This window comes from Heterocephalus glaber, unplaced genomic scaffold (genome assembly GCF_053883595.1).
Source record: "Heterocephalus glaber isolate CG9 unplaced genomic scaffold, H.glaber_assembly_v1.0 deba00001460, whole genome shotgun sequence".
NCBI lineage: Eukaryota > Metazoa > Chordata > Mammalia > Rodentia > Bathyergidae > Heterocephalus > Heterocephalus glaber.
In genome coordinates this window covers 4,044,745-4,063,381 of record NW_028258307.1, presented here as the reverse complement: position 1 = coordinate 4,063,381, position 18,637 = coordinate 4,044,745, and the positions used below count along the sequence as shown (strand labels likewise).

At 49.8% G+C, this 18,637-nt stretch overlaps 1 protein-coding gene and 1 long non-coding RNA gene across 6 annotated transcripts in view; both read right to left on the bottom strand.

Moving 5' to 3' along the window:
* Positions 1-1,671, bottom strand: part of LOC110349991 (uncharacterized) — a 73,990-nt gene extending 72,319 nt beyond the window's left edge. The window contains exon 1 of the long non-coding RNA XR_002396228.2: positions 1,026-1,671. This is a non-coding gene — a long non-coding RNA (uncharacterized LOC110349991). The remainder of the gene's footprint in view (positions 1-1,025) is intronic.
* Positions 1,672-6,813: 5,142 nt separating this feature from the next.
* Stmn4 (stathmin 4) overlaps positions 6,814-18,637 on the bottom strand; it is a 19,909-nt gene continuing 8,085 nt past the window's right edge. For 2 of the 5 annotated variants that reach the window (XM_004848378.4, XM_021261312.2), the window contains exons 2-7: positions 14,845-14,933; positions 13,360-13,455; positions 12,732-12,812; positions 12,107-12,315; positions 11,081-11,272; positions 6,814-8,309 (exon numbers count right to left, since the gene is read on the bottom strand). In XM_004848378.4, the coding sequence (XP_004848435.1) occupies positions 8,250-8,309; positions 11,081-11,272; positions 12,107-12,315; positions 12,732-12,812; positions 13,360-13,455; positions 14,845-14,857 (651 nt within the window). In that variant the 5' untranslated portion in view covers positions 14,858-14,933 and the 3' untranslated portion in view covers positions 6,814-8,249. Of the gene's footprint in view, positions 8,310-10,396; positions 10,451-11,080; positions 11,273-12,106; positions 12,316-12,731; positions 12,813-13,359; positions 13,456-14,844; positions 14,934-18,637 lie in introns of all 5 variants that reach the window. The other 3 variants (XM_004848379.4, XM_013073483.3, XM_004848380.4) reach the window with 3 other exon arrangements.

Below are 18,637 nucleotides of genomic sequence, written 5' to 3'. Positions count from 1 at the left end.
TGACCATTGTTGATAACAATGTATTTTACTCTGGAAAATTACTAAGGGCCAGATAGCCAGAAATAATGTTTTCATTTCAAAAGAAAAGAAAAAAATCCAGCTGACTGTGCTGTGTGGGCCACTGACACCTGAACTGTTTCTTAACCACAGCTGGATATATTAACAAGGTTTGGAAAAGGCCAGATACATTGTGGCTGCCTGGCCCACCTTTGTCCAGCTTAGCATGTAAACCCCTGCCTCCTGCCCAGAGGCACAGGGATCTCCTGTCTCGCTGCCTGCTGAGGCACTCTTCTGTCTGAAAGTCCCCAATAAATTGCACTATCTGACTCTTCAGCCTCTTGCCACCTTCTGCTTTTGGCAACTGATTGTCAAGCATCAGAACTGAGGTTTTCTGAAACAATCGGCTCTTGAAACAATATTTGCACACCAATGTTCATAGCAGCATTGTTCACAATAGCCAAGCAACTCAAGTATACCATTGATTGATGAGTGGATAAACATATGTGCTATGTCTACACAATGAAATATTACCCAGCCAGCCCTAAAAAGGAAGGAAATCTTACCTCATGTTGCAATGTGGATGAACCTTGAATATGGATAATACTAAATGAAATAGTTAAGTCACAAAAAGACAAATACTGTCTGATGCCAATCATATGAAGTATCTAAAATAGTCAAATTTATAGAAAGAGAAAGTACGATCGTGGTTACCAGGGGCTGGGGCAGAGAGAAAGCGGAGTTGTTTAATTGGCATAGAGTTCAAATTTTCATTTACAGAATGAAAATGTTCTGGAGGTTACAACATGAATATTCTTAACACTTCTGAACTGTGCACTTAAAATAGTTAAGATGGTAATTTTATGTCACACATTTTTACTGGAATGAAAACTATGTACATAATCTGCATCCTATTTGGTTTCTATATTTATTATAACAATGTCCTCCTCAACCTTCTAATAAAAATTCTCCTTGAGGAAGTCCTCCAGTCATTACCCTGCAGGTGTGCAGGTCCCTGCATTGCCCACCTGCAGTCTGAGAAGCATCACTCTGCTCACTCGCCCAAGGGAGCCAAAGCCACCGATGTCCACAGGATCCTGGATTTTCACATCTTCCTCCAGAGAGAATCGGCCATTTGCCTCCTGCTTCAGCCCCAGTGCTGTTTAGGAAATAATCCATGACTTAAACATCAGGCTTGAGAAGCAGTGCCTTTCAGGAGTAATTGAAGGAAAGGAGGAAATCCTTGTAGACTGCACTGCTTCTGACCCACAAGCAATAAAAGCAAACAGTAGAATGGGAGGGAGGTTGCACAACTGATGTCTTAAGGAGCTCGAGAATTACAGCACAGGCTCCGGCTCCTCACTCCTGGCACCCAGCCCGACACTGGTTCGTGTGCTGGAGCACTCTGTCATCTGCCCACTTCTGGCAAGTTACATGTCTGTGCTGACCCTCCTCTCTTGTGTGCCTTACTGTAGTACATTTGACTTTTACATCATAAACTCTGCAGTACACTGTTATTAATGCTCTTTTAAGGATTTTTAAATGTTTTGATGATCTACCTATATGTATATTTACAATTCCAGATACTCTCTGGTCCTTTGTATAAATCTAATAGATTTTTTCCTTCTGTCTAAAGAACTTTTGTCATCATTTCTTTAAGTTTGAGTTCTGCTGGCAAGGAGTGCTCTCAGACATTGATGGTCTGAAAAATATCTTTATGTGCTTCACCTTCCCTCTTGAAAGATATTTTTGTTGGAGACAGAATTTAGAATGGTCAGGATTTTTTCTTTCAATACTTTAAAATTCTGCTGCAGTATTGCATTGGTTTGCAAAGGCTGCCACGTAAAGCTCCACCGAAACTTGTTTTCTTACAGTTGTGGAGGCTATAAGCTTAACATGCAAGTGTCGGCAGGGTAGGTTTCTCCCGTGGCCTCTCTCCTTGTTCATAGCTGGCCATCTTCTTCCTGCATCGTCAACAGTCACGCGTGTGGGCATGTGTGTGTCTTGGACTCTTATTGAACATTAGTCACACAGATTAGGATACATTCTAATGACTTTGTTTTAATTTAATTACCTCTTCAAAGACCCTCTCCATTTTGAGGTACTGGGGCTCAGCACTTTAACACATGAGTTGGGGTTATCCACTGAGACTGTAATAAATTCTTTCTGGCAAGAAGTGTGCTATCATTCTGAGCACCAATCCTCTGCATGCAATATCTGCTTTCTCTAACTGCCTTTAATATTTTCTGTTTATTGCTCTTTTTCAACAATTTGCTTGGGATGTTCCTTGGAGTGGTTTTGCTGTACTGTGCTTGTAGCTCATTGAGATTTTAAGTCTAATACTTCATACTTCTTTCTCACACTGTTAATATAAAAGCCATTATTGGGCCAGGGATTTAGCTCAGTGGTTCCACAGCCTGCCTCGCAAACACAAGGTCCCAAGTTCGATCCCCGGTACCAAAAAAAAAAGCCATTACTTCTTCAAATTTTTGCTGCCCCGCCCCAGTTTTCTCCCCTTCTGAACTCTTATTTCTCATCTATTAAAACATTTGTCTTATTCCACAGGTCACTAATACCCTCCTCATCACTTCTTTGTTTTTTTGTTTTTCCTCTCTATGCTTCATTTGAATCATTGCTAATTCTTTTTCTTCAACTTCAGGTTTTCTTTTGTGATGATTAACTTACTATAAATCCCATCCAGTGTTTTTCCCAGAAATATTTACTGTTTATTTTGGAGTTCCATTGCTTCTTTTTAGATCTTCTATTTCTTTCAAGTTTTCCATTACTTGTTCTATGCATGAAGAGTATTTCTAGTTGGTATTTCAAAAGCTGTGTCTGCTCACTCCATTCTGTTATTTCCATATTTGCTTTGATGGAATACATCTAATGTTGTCCTACCTCTTTGTAAATCTGACAGATTTTTATTGGATGCCAGATATTTTGAATTTCACAGTGTTTGACCCTGGTTTTTGTTGGATTCTTTTCAATGGATTTGACCCTTGTTTCAGGCATGTTCTCCAGGGAGTGAACTCATAGGAGATGTATAGAAAGAAGCACATGAGAAAGCATTTGTTAGATGAGTTGGATCACTCAATTGTGGAGAGTAAGAAGTCTAAGATGGGCTCTCTGGAAGCTGAGGACCCAGGAATCCTAGTAGGAAGTCTTGGTCCAAACCCAAAGGTCTTAAAAACCAAGGAGAGCAATGGTGTAACTCAGCCTGAAGCCAAAAGCCCAAGAACTCAGAAGGTCATGGGCACAAGTCCTAGAGCCTAAAAATCAGAGAATTGGACTTCTGACATCCAAAGGCACGAGAAGATGAATTTCCTGACTCTGAGAGAGAAAACAAGAATTTGCCCTTCCTCCACTTTTTCTTTCCATCTGGGCCCGTGGCTAATTGGACAGTGACACCAGGTTGAGGGTAGACTTTCCCCACTCAGTCCCCTGACTCCCACACCAATCTCCTCCAGAAATACCCTCACAGACACAGCAGGTGGCCTGATCATTCTCATAATGCCAAACCATCTTTTAACAGAAGAGAGATGGGCTGAGGGCCTACTGAAGCCCAGAGAATAAACAATCCTTTACCCACTGTCCAAGCATCCCTTAATCCAATCGAGTTGAAACCCACCATCAACCATCATAGACTTTGTTGGGCAATTACTTTCCCTAAAAGTCATTTGGTTCTTTCAAGACCTGCTTTTAAGCTTGGTTAGGGTGGATCCAGAGTATTGTTTTGCCCAAGAGAAGGCAGAGAGTAAGTGAAAGTGAAATCCAATGGTTGAGAGTGATCATAGAGGAAGAGGACTCGGGGCAAGCAGAGGGCACAGAGCTATGAACCCAATCAGGGGAAGGAAGAGTTAGTGTTTATATGTGAAAGTGAGTTAGGTTCAGGGATTAGTCCTAAAAGGTTTCTCATTTCCATTTGGGAGCTGAGATGTGAGACCCTCCCTTGGTGGACATTCAGCATCCTTGGCCTCCACCCACTCAAAAGAAGCACTATGTCTTCTCCTTGCATGAACCAAAACTGCTGCCACACATTTTCAAAGTGCCGCCAGGGGCAGGGAAAAGGTCCTGAGCTAGAATTCCTATTAGGAGCCACTGGCTTAGGACCTCAAGATTTAAAATGCATGGGGTGATCAAAAAATATGATGAATGTTTAAGTTTTTAAAACTTCTGACAGTGAAAGACACATTGCCAAGAAAGATAAGTGTGTTTGAAGCAAGGAGTATTTTAAGGCAGACCAATGGCACTGTATCTTTTACTGTACTAAATCCTTTTGAAATTCACCCCATGTTTTGATCACCCCACTCTTCCCTCTTTTTATTCTGCCCTCCATTGGCCCCAGTTCCTCCTCCTGCCAGCTCGTCAGAGGAAACCAAGAAGAGTTTCCTCCACACACTCCTCCTGGATGACCGATCCATTCACTTCTATGCTTGCAGCTCCTGCCCCAGTGCACATCAGGGTGCCCACCGAATCTCCAGGTGTCTCTTCCTCTCTGTCCACTCAAAGTCAGCTCATCCTCAAAGGCTCAGCTCAAGTGCCTCTCCAAGAAGGCATCTCCATCCACTCCAGCTGTCAGTGACCTATCCCTCTCCAGCCCATGGAGATATTGCCCACGGCTTACTTCATTGCACAGAAATGTACAGAATACTACACTGTATCCAAGATGTGGTCATGACTCACTCTCAGAAACCTGAGATTAGATCTAGTAATTCCATAATGGAATGGGGTATATGCATAAATTCCATGTGCGTGTGGAATATATGTGTGTTATGGAATATATGCAAATATTCCATTGCTAGGATATATACTTCAAAACACCATGTTATTCCTGGTAAATTGTGTAATTTTACAATGTGTTGATTTAAAATAAATAATGTAGCTAACAGTGTATCTAGCAAGCCATCAAAACAGATGCCACCGGCAGTGCAGAAGTGAGGGTCCCCAAGCTGGGGGTCCTGGCTCTGGGTCCACCCTGGTTCCCCTGCAGTGGGCGGTGCCAGGCTGCACACCTTGAGCTTCAGATTGTGAGGAGGCACAGAGAATGCAGGGGAGGAGCTGCACAGCTGAGAGGGCAGTGTCCCAGCCACATGTAAAATTGCGTGTCACAGGTATTCCGATCCTAGTGTATACCAACTTAATATAAATCCTGCCAATAACTAGCAATTAAAAGTAAGATCAAATCTTTTTGTAAAGGAAAAAACAGGAAATGGCTTGCTAAAACATAGGTTCCAGGACAATATCCTCAAAAGATACTATTTCCTTAAGCCCAGTCAATTATTTTCATTTACAAACATCTACAGCAAAGAAATCTATGCTTTCATGAGCTCTCAGAGCATTTTGATGCAAATTGAAAATTTAAAAGCCACTGCCTTGGTAGCTTCCTGTGTGTCCCTACTGGCTTGCAAATGCTTGCGGTGCAGGAATTGCTTGTTAATGCTTGGAATCTACCTCACACTGAGCACGTAATTGGAGTTTCCATCCTATGTGTCAAGGGCCGGGGCTTAGTGAGCCCAGAGACTGCCTTAGAGGTGGGTTTTAGTCACCTGCATGGTCTGGGGCAGGCGCCTTCATTCTTGTTCTTCTATATAAAGGCTTCTAAAAAGCGCTACACAGACGAAGCTTCCAACAAGTCCCACGCCTGACTCTCAACATTGCTGTCCCTAATCACATCCCACCCAAGCAGCCACTGCTGAGCACAGGAAGATTCATAAAACTAGTTTCCATTTTCAAGAGGCATCAAGTTTAATAGCTGGGAAGGGTAGTTGATAATTATCCTGAAATCATGGCATATAAAAAAATAGAAACTTTGGCAGAGTCAGAGAACTTAATATCTGGATGGAATTTAAAAGAATGGATAGGAATTAAGAAAAGAAGAGCAAGCAACCCAAGCAAGGGAACTGTGTGCAGAGAATGGAAGTGCAAACTGGAGGATGACAGGGTGGTGACCTGGAGTGGGAAGCATTCCTCCGGTCCCAGGTGCTCTCGTGGGAGGATGAAGATGCTGATGGAGTGAATGTGGGAAAACAGACCCACGCAGTCATCCTCCTGTCCTTGCCAGAGGAACGTGGTTCTGACAGCATAGCTACCACGGTTCACTTTCTCAAGCACAGCAGCTTCCCAGAGCCCCCAGGATGCAAGTTGGACATCCCGGTTCCAACTCCATGCTCATTCTAAAGCAGTGATCATCAAAGAGTTTTGATTGCCATCCCCAGTAAGAAATATGGTTTATGGTGTGACCTAGAAAAACATGGATAACATCAAGAATAGAAACATGCAATGATGCCTCCATTATTACCCAGAATGCATTTTGATGGGGGTTTTTTCTATTCTATTTCAAAGGAAGGAAGGAAGGGGCTCAGGAGGGAGGGAGAGAAGGAAGGAGGGAGGAAGGGAAGGAGAAAAGTTATATTGGATCCACTAAACTAGTCTCACAATCCAATGAATCACAACTCACAGTTTCAGAAACACCAATCTAGGACTCACAGCCTAGTTTGGAAGTGTCAAAAAACCAGCACAGTGCAGGGCTAAAAATACAGACTCTGGAAGCACACTGCCAAATACAAGTCCCTGTTCTTCCCCCTTATTATCTGTGTGGACTCCAGCAAGTTACTGACACTTTCTGTACCTCAGTTTCTTTGTCTACATGATAGATAACAAGAGTAACTTCCTGTTAGGGTTGGTGCGAGAATTAAGTGAGATGATATATATGAGGAAGTTCAGAAAATTGCCAGGTATCTAATAATTGCATCCTCAGTGTTAACTGTCATCCTCATCATCCTAACTTAAAATAAAGCTAAATTGCAGTACCACTAGTGGAAGAAACAAGGCAATACCAAAGAGTTTATTTGCAAGTCTGTACAAAACTACACAGTGTGCAGGGCAGGTATGGGATGCCCTGGGACCCGGTCCATGCAGGCTGCGCCCCCCATTTGTTTCCAGAGGAGGATGGGGGTGTCCTGGAGAACAGGACTGCTGGGTTTCAGTGGCCCCCTCTGCCTTCCCTAACGAGCTCTTCATTTCCCTGCTCACATTTTGTTACCCAACGTGAGGAAGGCTTCCACCATGTTGATGTCCCTCAAGGGTCACACGTGAGAACTTAACCCCCAGGCAACAGTATTAAGAGTGGGGCCTTAGGTGGTGTTCAGGTGATGACATCTCCATCCACACAAATGAGATTAGTGCCCCTGTAGAGAGGTTTAGGAGACTCCTTTTGCCCTTCCACCATGTCAGGATGCAGCAAGAATCACCATCCTGAGCCCCTCACCTCATCTTACCAGACACTAAATCTGCTGGTGTCTCAATCCTGGACCAGAACTGTGAGCAATACATTTCTAGTGCTTACAAATTACCCAGACTAAGGAATTTCATGATGGCAGCCTGAATAGACTTAAGACAACTTCCTTTTACAATGAATCCTGGGGAACAGGCTAGAACATTAGTCTGTAGAAAGAAAGGTTGAGTTTCTTTTCTCACCAATCCAGTCAGGGACAGCCCACAGAAGGGTTTAAAAGAAGAGACAGAAAAACAAATCTTTCAATTATGACAATGATTGGCATGATTTAACACTTCACCCAGCACCTCAGATACTTGGATGGCAAAATTTAGGGTCACGTGCCATCAAATGGGCAGAAGGCAAACCTTCCAAAACATTTTGCCAGTCACTCAAAGGACAAATTCAGGAAATAAAGAACTGGAGGCTTGAAGGAAACATTTCATTGGTCATGATGATCAGAAGATGATGGTTAACACACACGCAGACCTCATCCCCCTGGCCACGGGGTGGAGTCGACACCTCCAGGCCTCCCACCCCCTTGAGCGGGGCTCATCCTGAAGGCTCTGCAGCCACCGCCCCACTCGGACTCTACCCCTGACTCTGAACTTCCACCGGCCCGGTTCTCATCTCCCTTCACGTGGCTCCTGGAGGCCTGACGTCCAGGCAGAAGAGCTGTGAAAGGCGGGGCCCAGGCCGGGGTCTGCGGGGCGTAGTGTGGCAGTGTCCGTCAGCTGGCCTTCCTTTCCCAACTCTCTCCTTCTCTCCCCTCTCCCACCCCGTCATTGTTCCCCAGAAACAAATAGGATGGCTTCACTGGTCAATTCTTTACATGTACAAACACCAAAAGCAGAGGGAACACCCCTGGGCCACCCCCCTCCCCCCAAACCCCAGCGCTGGGAGAGCAGCGGCCACGGAGAGGCTGCTCTGGACTGCGGGAGCTGTCCGGCGTCCTGGAAACGTCTCTGGCCTCTGGGCTTTACCTGGAGGCCTCTTCCTTCAGCTCCTTGTTTTTCCGCACCTCCTCCGCGTGCTTGTCCTGAGGAAGAAGGGAGGGACAAGGCAGGGTCACACAGGCTGCCAGGGGTAAAGGGAGGCAGAGGGGAAGAGAACGGAGAGCCAGGGAGAGCAGGGCTGTGTCCTCCGCAAAGGCGTCCTGAGAGGGGCAGAAGATGGCAGGTGAGTGAGCGGCTGGTGGCCCAGAGAGCCCATGGGCCGGTGAGTCCCGAGCTCCCTGGGGGACCCACCTCGCAGTGATCCCAGGATCCCTTGGCCTCTTTCTCCCTCCTCTGGCCGTGGTGCCGGTGGACTAATGACATGGCTTGACAGGGTGGGGTCCCACTCGGGGTAGCCTGCGAGGGCAGAGCAGACAGCAGTGCCAGCCTCACGGCCCACACCCTCTGCCAATGGAGCGCCGTGCTGTTATCCCCTCAGGGAGCATGGCCTTGCCTCCATGGCTGAAGGACGAGGGTTCTCCAAGTACAAGTTGACGGAAGGGTTTTTAGAAGGATTGTCCACAGATTGCTCCAAAAAGTAGACTTCCTTGGCCTTGACTGTAAGAGAACCCTCGTTTGTTTTACAATGTCATCAGGACAAAAGGCAGGTCTATCCTTGTGGGTCCACCACTGTGACCTTGCCTGAGTGACCTTGCACTGTGACCATGCTCCAGCATGGCCCAGCGCCCTGTCTGGGCAGCCCTCTCCCCTCCCAGGCTCTGGCAGGGTCCAGGTGCAGGCTATGTCAGCCCCGCCTTCGTTATCCTCACGGTGGAAGTGTCTGGATCCCTATCACAGGTGACTTCCTCATGGGCAAGGATCAAGTCTTTTTCTCCTTTCTATTTCCCAGTTCTTGCTATGGCACTTGGCCTTGGCTGGTGCTCAGTAAATGAGCCCCTTAACCGAGCCTGGCCTTGTCACGTTCAGATGATAATCAATCCAGACGAGATCCACTGAGGCAGCTCAGCATCCCAGGATATACCTTCATCTACAACTCTGTCCCTGCAAAGGCCCTTGAATTTTCCCTGGGTTGGAAGCAGGAAGCAGTGTGTCTCCAGCAGTGCTTCTCAATCTCTGCTTTGGATCACAGGACCTGGGAGGTGTGGGTGTCCTTAGGCACCAGCCCTCAAGAGCCCAGGCAGTAGGACCGGGCCAGAGTCCAAGTGTCTGTAGTTTTACACTTGTATGAGGTGATTCTGGTATAGTTGGCCCATGACCCACACAAAGATGGGCACGAGAGGCATTGTCAAAGGGGTCCCTGGCCTGGTGCCTTGCACACCTAGCTCTTCTGGCTCCTCCTCCTGCCTCCTCCAGTGGGCACAGCTGAGTGGGGATCAGGGTTCCCGAGCCATGATGTCTGCTCTGACGCCTTCCTTCTTGGAGTCTAGTTCACCTCTACAGCACTTATTCCAGAATGGGAACCTTTCCGATAGCTCCGCCCCTAACTCTGCCTCTGTTCTCAGGTGAGCCCACCGGGCAGAGCCCTGGGTTTTGGGCCTCCCTTCTCTAGACCCCCAAAGGGCCCCTGGGTGATGAAAAGCAGTGACTCAGTGGTGAACAGTTCTCCCCAGGATGCGCCAGGAAAGGCCACCTGGACGGGAGCCAAACAGCTGGTTTCTAGTCTCAGGTGTGCCACTTGTCAACTGTGCTACCAAGGCCTGTCATTTGACCTTCTCTGACATGCTTTCCTCATCTGCAGAAAGGGCCACACCTGTCCTGCTCCCCTCGTGGACCTGTAGGGACCACAGAATCATTACAGGATGATGAAATGAAAGTGTTTTGTAAAGTCTTTCAAATGCTCCTGGCTGAGCCCAGCCCAGGCAGGTCCCTGCACCGGCCAATCCCAACTGCAGACTTATTTATTTTCCTCTAAGAGTTTTCTACAAGTCATCCCTCACTGATCAGACCCAAGGGACGGGAAGGGAGCTTCCCTCCCCGTGGTCCTTGGCAGTGGCCTGGCTGTCCTTCGAAGGACAGAGCAGCAGAGCACAACGCCACCCCACTGGCCAGTGCCAGGGCCTGTGCAGCATTCAGGTCCCTGCTGAAGAAGCCACATCTTTCTGGCATCTGTTGCCAAGGGCCTGAGATTCTAGGTGGATGGGCAGGAAGGAGTGGGGACCACACTGCTCACCATGGGACGAGGCCACCGATCGGGTCCCGGGAGTCACCGCGCAGCAGGCGGTTCCTGGAAATAAAACACAGAGCTGGAGCCTCCCAGGAGCTGAAGGAGAAACTGGGGCAGCCTTGTGATCAGGAGAGGAGGCGAGCACGTCCTCAGCAGACGGGCTGCGCTCTGCGGACTTGAGGACCAGCCCCAGTCTCTCACGCTCCTGATACTCCAGTGACACTGCTGAGTTTACTGCAGCCTGTTGAGAGACCTGTGACTCACTCTGTTCCTATCATGAGATGTGGAGTTGTTTCCTGCTCAGTGGACACCTCAGCTCATCATGCCCTTGGCTTAGAGCTGAGAATTCAAGTGAGCATCTTTTATTGAATCGAATCAGTCCATTCAAGGAAGAAGCCAGGAACATACAGTGCGTGTCTATCCCTGTTCTGTTTTGCCCAAAAAGAAGGGCTATCGATTCCCTACCACAAGGAGGAATTTCAGTGATATCACTGTTCAGAAAATCCCATGAGGAAGCCAGAGCCTGGTTTGTGTTTCGTGTCTGTGGCTTCCCACATCATCCCCTTGGGACTCTCTAAGGGTCTTGCCCAAGGGTGCTTCCTCTGGAGATGGTACACAGCTCCTTGTGCGCTGGCTGCAGAAGGAAGACAAAGCTTCCAGGAGCCTCCTCCCTTGTCCAGGATTTCTTACCTTCTCCTGCAGCCTCCCCAGCATGGCGGCAAGGTGGGCCTCCCGGTTTTCCTTATTGGATTCCATCTTCTGGGCCAGTTTTTCTTTGGCCATCTTGATGAAGTTGTTGTTCTCCTCAATGGCTTTTTGGATGACCTCACGCTCGTGTTCTCGTTTCTCTGCTAGGTGCTTCAGGAGCTCAGCTTCCTGGTACTGGGGATGCACAGGAGAGAGAGGCCTTTTGGGGTGAGCCCACCTTCGTACACCTTCACCATCATGGCTTAAGCACTCTGCATCCAGAACACGTGCCTCTCCGAGCCTGGTGGCCCAGCCCATAAGCGGGAAGCAAGGACACTTCCTGGATCCTCCCGCCCCTGATAGAGCTTTGACTGTTCTTCAGCCTTTTTCTGAAAATCCTCAGGGCCCCTTTTCTCTTTGCCATCATTCACTCATTCACAAATACTAAATGATCTCATACTGACTGCCAGGTGCTACTCTAGCAACTTTGGAAAGAAGAACCCCAGTAGAGATAAGCTACAAAAGACTGAAGCCAGTGATAAATGCCTTAAGGAGTCAACAGGAAGCAGTGCAGGAATTTGAGGAGAGAGGATCATTTCCTGCTTGAGAGAGGAGGAGTAGCTCACACTCAGCTAGCACCAGGGTACAGCCATGAGACCAGAAGGAAAAACAGAAGACCCCACAGGCTGGAAGCACACCATAGCACGACATTCTCTTCTCTCCTCCCCTCTCCTAGGGAAAGAAAACTTCCCTTATATCCTCAGGGTTATTCAGTGTCTTCCTCTTGTCACCATGTACACCAGGTCGCCTTTAGGAGACGTCTTATGCCCCTAACCAAACTGTAGGCTCCTGTAGGACAGGGACTTCACTGTTTCCCTCAGTGGCATCTCAGTCCTTGCCCACATGAAAGGTGCTGTCTGGGTATCCTAGGTTCATGGTGACCCTACCCACTCAGGGCCACCACCTGTCTTTGCCAGCTCCCTCCCCTTCACGCTGACATGGAGGGAGGGAGGGAAGGGCAGTGCCTACCTTCCTTCGCTCCTCTGCTGCTTCTAGCTTCTTCTGGATCTCCTCCAGCGAAGGATCTCTCCGCCGGGGCAGGGAGGCATTGAACTCAGGCACCCCATCAAAGGAGGGCGGCTTCAGGATGACCTCGAAGGACTGGCCCGAGGTGCACTTATTCAGCTCGATGACCTCCATGTCTGAGATGACGCACCAGTTCAGGTCCACTGTGTCTGCTGCAGAGAGCACAGCAGGGCTGCTCACCTGTGCCAGGCTGTGCCCCCAGAAAGCATGCACACGTGCACATGGACATGGGAGAGCCAGGGTCCCCAAGGCAGGCCAGTGGCCATGTCTCTGGCTTCGTCCCACATACTGCTACCGAAGGTCAGTGGCCTCTGATAGAACTGAAGGAATTTGTAGCCAGCGTGAGGTTTGAGGCTCCACAGTGGGGTGCCGGGGTGCGGGGTTTATACAGCAGCTGCAGCAACACTGGCTACTTTTGCTTCTGCCTCTACCTCCAGCCTCCTCCAGGATTTAGCTCCTGCTCAAGGTGGCCTCTCTGGTGGTGGATAGTGGGGTTCTCTACCCGCCGCCCACCCGGGCCCTCCTCGCCCTGCTGTCCCTCTGACGGCTCAGCCTGACTCCCTCCTACCCTGTTCTCTTCTTTCTCTCCAGTCAGCACTGTCTTTCCGCTGGCTTTGACCTTTCCTCCTACACTGTCTCCCACACCAGCCTAAACAGAAAAAACAGTCTTAGGTCATCTGAACACCCCCTCACTCATTGCCAGACCAAATCCATGGCTTCCTCTCAGCCAGGGCCTGGGAGATGACCTGTCCCCTGATCACCCTGCACAGGGACATGGCCATCGAGCGCTCCCTGTGGACTGTCCCTTCAGGACCACTGTCACAGCCCCAGAGGGGAAGCCCAATCCTGGTGCATCTCCATCTCTCCCTAGGAGACCTGGTGACCGCCCAAGTCTCCCTCCTCTGGCCTGAGCTCCTCAGGACAGGATCTTGGCCTGGGTCCCTTGTATCCTCCACAGCATGGATTTGTTCAGGAATGAACACAGGTGATCCAAGAGTGAGGGTTCTGTGTGGCCTGCTTCAGACCCCCAGCCACTGACAAATGACCCAGGCCACCCCTGCAGCTCCAGCACTCAGGTTCTGGGGAGGAGAGTGGGCCATGGTCAGCAGAGTTGCCTGAATTGGGATCGGGCACTGCACCATGGACACAGGACACAGGAGGCCCCACCCTCACTTTCCTAACTAGGGCTCACCGACCTTCGTATTTGTAGGACGATTTATTCAGGGGATCGGCCAGGAAGCAGGAGCAGAACAGGGACACGAGCGGGAGCTCCTTCATCTTCTCCTTGTAGGCTGTGGGAACAGTGGCAAGTGGGGTGGGGGGCGATGGCTTCAGGGGGGGCAGCGTCCTCACCAGTCAGCCCAAGGCACCCAAACTGCCCAGACCTGCACCCGGGGTGGGATCCAGCACCAGCAGCCAGAGCTGGAGCTGCCTCTTTAGGGTTCCTGCGTAAGATTCCAACCTGCCCCTGTCCTTCATTGGCATTTCAGCCTTCCTAAGGCCCTCATCCCTCCCAGGTACCCTCCCCCCGTAACACCGAAGGCACAGTCCTCTCAGGTGCAGCCCCTGGTCCTCGGTGCCCCCACCCCGTCCCCGGGACCTGGCTGTCTCCACCCCCAACACCTGCCTGCCCCAGGGTGGTCTGGCTCCTGAGCTCCCCACTCCATGCTGCTGACAGTGCTGGGCAGTGGTGACTGAAGAAGACAGAAGCTCACCTGAGGAGGGGGACTCCTCACCATCAACCCTCTGCTCTGGACCCTCACTGACCTTCCCAGCCCAGTGGTCAAGGCCAGGGTGGCCAGTGTCCACCAGCATGAGCATGTCCCCACCAGCATCAAGACTTTCTGTGTTAATGGGCCGGGGATTTAGCTCAGTGGTTTCACCATCTGCTGCGCAAGCGCAAGGATCTGAGTTTGATCCCCAGTACCAAAAAAAAAAAGTGGCTTATGAAGACTTTCTCTGTTTGGAGGTCACAAGTCTGGCTGCTGTGGCAGCTCCTGTAGTCCCTTCCCACTGCCCTGGGCCCTGATTTCTCAGCCTCTCTCGGTATCCAGCCTAGCTCTACTACGTTCCCCTCATTTTCCTTTACAAATTTGAAAGTACCCATAACTGAAAAAATATTATGTGGGCATTGTAAAATCTTTTTTTTTTTAAGTATGCAGGTGGCCAGAGGTGATGTGTGCCTGTAACCCCAGCACCCTGGGAGACTGAAGCAGAAGAATCAAACGTTTAATAACTTAGCAAGACCTGTTTCATAATTTTAAAAATTGCCAGGTGTGGTGGTGCATGCCTACAATCCCAGAACTAGGAAGGCTGAGGCACGAGGGTCACCATGAGTTCAAGGTCAGCCTGATCTACATAGTAAGACCCTGTCTCATAAGAAAACCAAAAGAAAACAACAACAACAAAAAATTTTTAAAGGGGGTCTGAGGATTTAGCTCAGTGCAAAGGCCTGGGCTCAATCCCCAGTACTGAAAAACACAAAAAGCAGACAAACAAAAACCATAGATGACCAAAAGGAAGCAAAATTCAGCTGTCAGCCCACGAACCACCCAGAGTTGACCTTCCTTTGCCCTTGGGTGTATTGTCTGCCAGCCCTTTGTCTCTGGGCACCCGTAAGTGCACTAGTAGAGAGAAGCCGCCCTTACTAGGGGCTGTCACATGACCATGTGTGCACTTACCCGCCAGGGTCATGTTTGCAGGAATCTGGGGGCTGAATCCAAGCGAAAGCCACAGGTGTCTATCACCAGCTCAGGACACTGTCAGGACCCTGAGAACAGAGAAGAGCTGATGCTTTGTTGTCCGACGAGGTCCCTGGACAGCTGTTGAGGGAATCTCAGAGATGCCCACTCACTTCCCACACAGTGCCCCTTCCACGTCAGCCCGCCAGGCTCAGCTTCCAAGTTCTCATCATTTTGAGATTGGCTCCTCTGTCTCAAGGCCCCAAAGTAGGCAAGTGTGAGTTCCCCAAAACCCCATGGAGCAAGCAGTGCGTCTGTCTCCATAGGCAGCACAGTGGCCAGGCCCACAGCAAGGCTCAGGGAGATGGGCTCTCCTTGGGGATCCCTCCCAAGCTGCTTGGTGCTGGGCCAGAAAGAGGGAAGAAGCCCAGAGAGGACATAGGAGATGTGGAGGAGAAGGGGCGGGTCTGGGAGTGTCTGGGGGACAGGAAGTGGCAAGACTCCCTGAGGTTTTCCACCAAGACAGGAAGGGCCAGTGGTGAGTGCTTGTCATCGGGCCTTGGTCCTTGGCCACCCACAGGGGTGACTGTGCTAGTGGAGCCCCTTTCCTCCAACACTGAGGATGTTTTCCCACCTGGGATCAGGGTCCATGCTGGGAGGAGGGGTCCAACTCTGACCTTGGAGCTACAGCTCTGGGAGTCAACTACAGATGTCATCTCTTGCTGTCATGAGTCACTTCACATCCACACCTTGCTTTTCCCATCTTACTTCTGCAGAGGTGCATCCATTAAAGGGGAAAGCCAGCTCCCAGCGTCCAGCACACTGGACGAACTTAGTAAACGTCAGTTTCCTCCCCTGAATGATCCTCACCACAGGTCTGCTAAGGACTCTTGTTCCCATTTGCAGACAAGGAAACTGAGGCTGAGGGCGCCAACATGCAGACTTGAACCAAGACCTAGCTGCCCTACAGTGCTCTGTTCTCCTTCCTCTTCCCTTCATGTGCTTGGGAGCCAGGGGCCCTGCCAGGCCTTCCCCGGCGTGGCAGCTCAATGAGTCTTGTCTCCCTGTGTCAGGCTGGTCCTAACAGTACCAGCAACTCCCCACACAGGGAGGCAGGCCAGGTGCCTGGATGCAAAGTCTCTAGTCATGAGGCTCCAGCTGGTACAATCTCCCCTCGGGGCCAGGCTGATTGAGTGTTGACTGGCTGAGTGGGGAAGCCCTGGCCTGACCTCAGCCTGGGTGAAGGATGAGGAGGGGAAGTCTGGAGAGGAGGGTGGGGAGGCAGAGAAGCACATCCGAGAAGGAAGAGGATCCAGCAGGCGCAGGCCCTGGGGGCAGGGAATGTGCCTGTCAGCCTGAGCTGGAATGAGGATGAGACCCTATATTCGAGGAGAACTTTACAACTATGTCATCCCAATCCATTTTCAGAGGGGCTGAACCAGGCTGACAAGATGGGTATCATTTGCTTTCAGGTAAGGGACTTGGGCCTAAGGTCACACAGCTCCAAGGTGGCTGAGCTGAATCTAGGATCCATATCTTCTGGCTCGTAAGCTCCCCCCTAGTGGCCAGTGGAGAACCTAGATGCCCCTTCTGGGTCTCCCATGGTCCTGAGGACTAGGAAAGCCAGTCTAGCCTAGGGCTATCACTTCTTTTAAAAATGTTCATGAAGGGCCTGGGGATTTAGCTCAGTGGTGCTGCTCCTGCCTTGCAAGTGCAAGGTCCTAAGTTCGATCCTAGTACTAAAAAAAAAAAAAGTGCATGTAAGTGATTTCTGCCTAGAAGATAGCATGCTAGTGCCTTTAGGAACACAGAGAACGGCAGGCGCCAGCAAAAGATGCCCAGGGTGCCCATAATGAACGGTGACAAAGACCTCTGAGCACCACTGAGTTGGAACTGTTAGGATTCAAAATACGCACTTATTCAACATGTACTATGTGATGAGCTCTTTCACTTTAATTTCACGATTGCTTTGTGAGCTAGGAACGCTAGCTCCACTTTATAAATAAATGAAAAAGATGAGGCCCATGGTGACATGAGTAAGATGTGTCTACATCTTATCCCCTACAACACGTGAAGGTGGCCTTGTTTGGAAAAGGGATCTTGGCAAGGAACGTAAGGCTCACAGGATGAGATCATCTCTGACTGCCCACATGGGTCTTCAAGCCAATGTTAGGTCCTTATAAGTGGCACTCAGAGGGAAGAGGGAAACCAGAGGAAGATAAAGATTTCCGGCACCAAAAGCCAGAAGACACAAGAAAGGGTCCTCCCTGGAGCTCCTGAGCAGGTGTGGTCTGCTGAAGCCTTGCTATAGCATATCTGGCCAGCTTTTTTGTGGTAAGGTTTCATGGCAACCCTAGAAAACCAATCTCCTGGGGCTGGGGATTTAGCTCAGTGGTTCTGGCGCCTGCCTTGCAAGTACAGCGGACCAGAGTTCGATCCCAGGTACCCACAAAAACAAACACAAAGAAGAAAACCAATGTCCTCCATAAGTGACAAAACCAGGGCTCAAATTCATGATTCTTTCACCACATCTCAGCAACCAGCCTTTGTATATGGTCTGATTTGTTCCTCAAGATAATCAGTGTATAGGTATTTTTAAGTACATGGCCCCTAAAAAGTCACACCATTTCTATTGCACTAAACACCCCCTATGGTTGCCCATGAAACACTCTAAGAAAGGATGCAGAAGTTATGGGGTGGAAGGTTGTCAAGACCTTCTGGAGAATAGAGCAACACAAGGGGCCCTAAACCACTGGGGATGGTGGCCATGCAGGGAGCCCGACTGTACCACTAATTGGCCCATGATATTAGCATTTGGTGGGGTCAGTCACATCTACCTCCCCAGCACTGAGCCTGGTGGTGAAACCCTCACTCATCTTCCAGAGGCTGTTAAATAGCCATGGGCATGTCGTCATGTCACTGCAGAATACAGCGCACAGGAAACAAGCCCACCACGCCTCTCCTGAGACTGCCAGGGGGGCAGTGAGGGCTGTTGCTGCCCAAGTTCAGAGGGCACAGAACACTGGGAACTCAGGTAGGCAGGAAGGAGACTGAGAGATGATAGAGACCGATACATGAGTATATGTTCAGGCCCTCAGCAAGAGATTCTACCCAAGACATCAGAGCATCGTAAGGCAAACCTCAGACCCAGCCGGGGTCCTTCTCATATTTCCAGTTAAGGCAGAGGGCAATCCTAGGCCTTGGGCAGCCCCTAAGGAAAACCAGGAAACTGACTGCACCCAGTAGTTGCAAAGATCAAAGCTACCTTAACTCAGGGTGGATGTGACACAGCCCCTTGGCCAATAGCCCAGAAGCAGATTAGATAGTGGCCCCAGACTCCCACTCAGCGAACACTTGCAGACACTTTGGGAGGACATACATGAATCAGCAAGAGGCAAGCCCCCAGGCTGCCAGTCCCCGTGCTGCTGGGGACGGACCCAGCACAGCAGGTGGAGAGAGGGCTCAGACTTCAGCCAGAGAGGTGAGCCCACAGCCTCACCCAGGTAGCAATGGGTGGTCTTGCAATTCAGATCCTCTGTGCCTAGTTGTAGGTGGAGGCTTTGGAATCTGACTGTATCAGGGCATGGATTGGTTTATTCTGGAGCAGAGGAGACCCAGTGGGCTGCATGCAGGATGCATTGGGACTGAACGCTAGAATAAGAACAGGAAGATCACAGATCCCTCCATACTATGGAGGAGCTTATATCTTCTCTTCTGGTAGGAAGCCGCTGGCATCTTTTGAATGGAAGGAGAGGGAGTGGTGATACTGGTGGTCACAGGCATATCCAGGTCA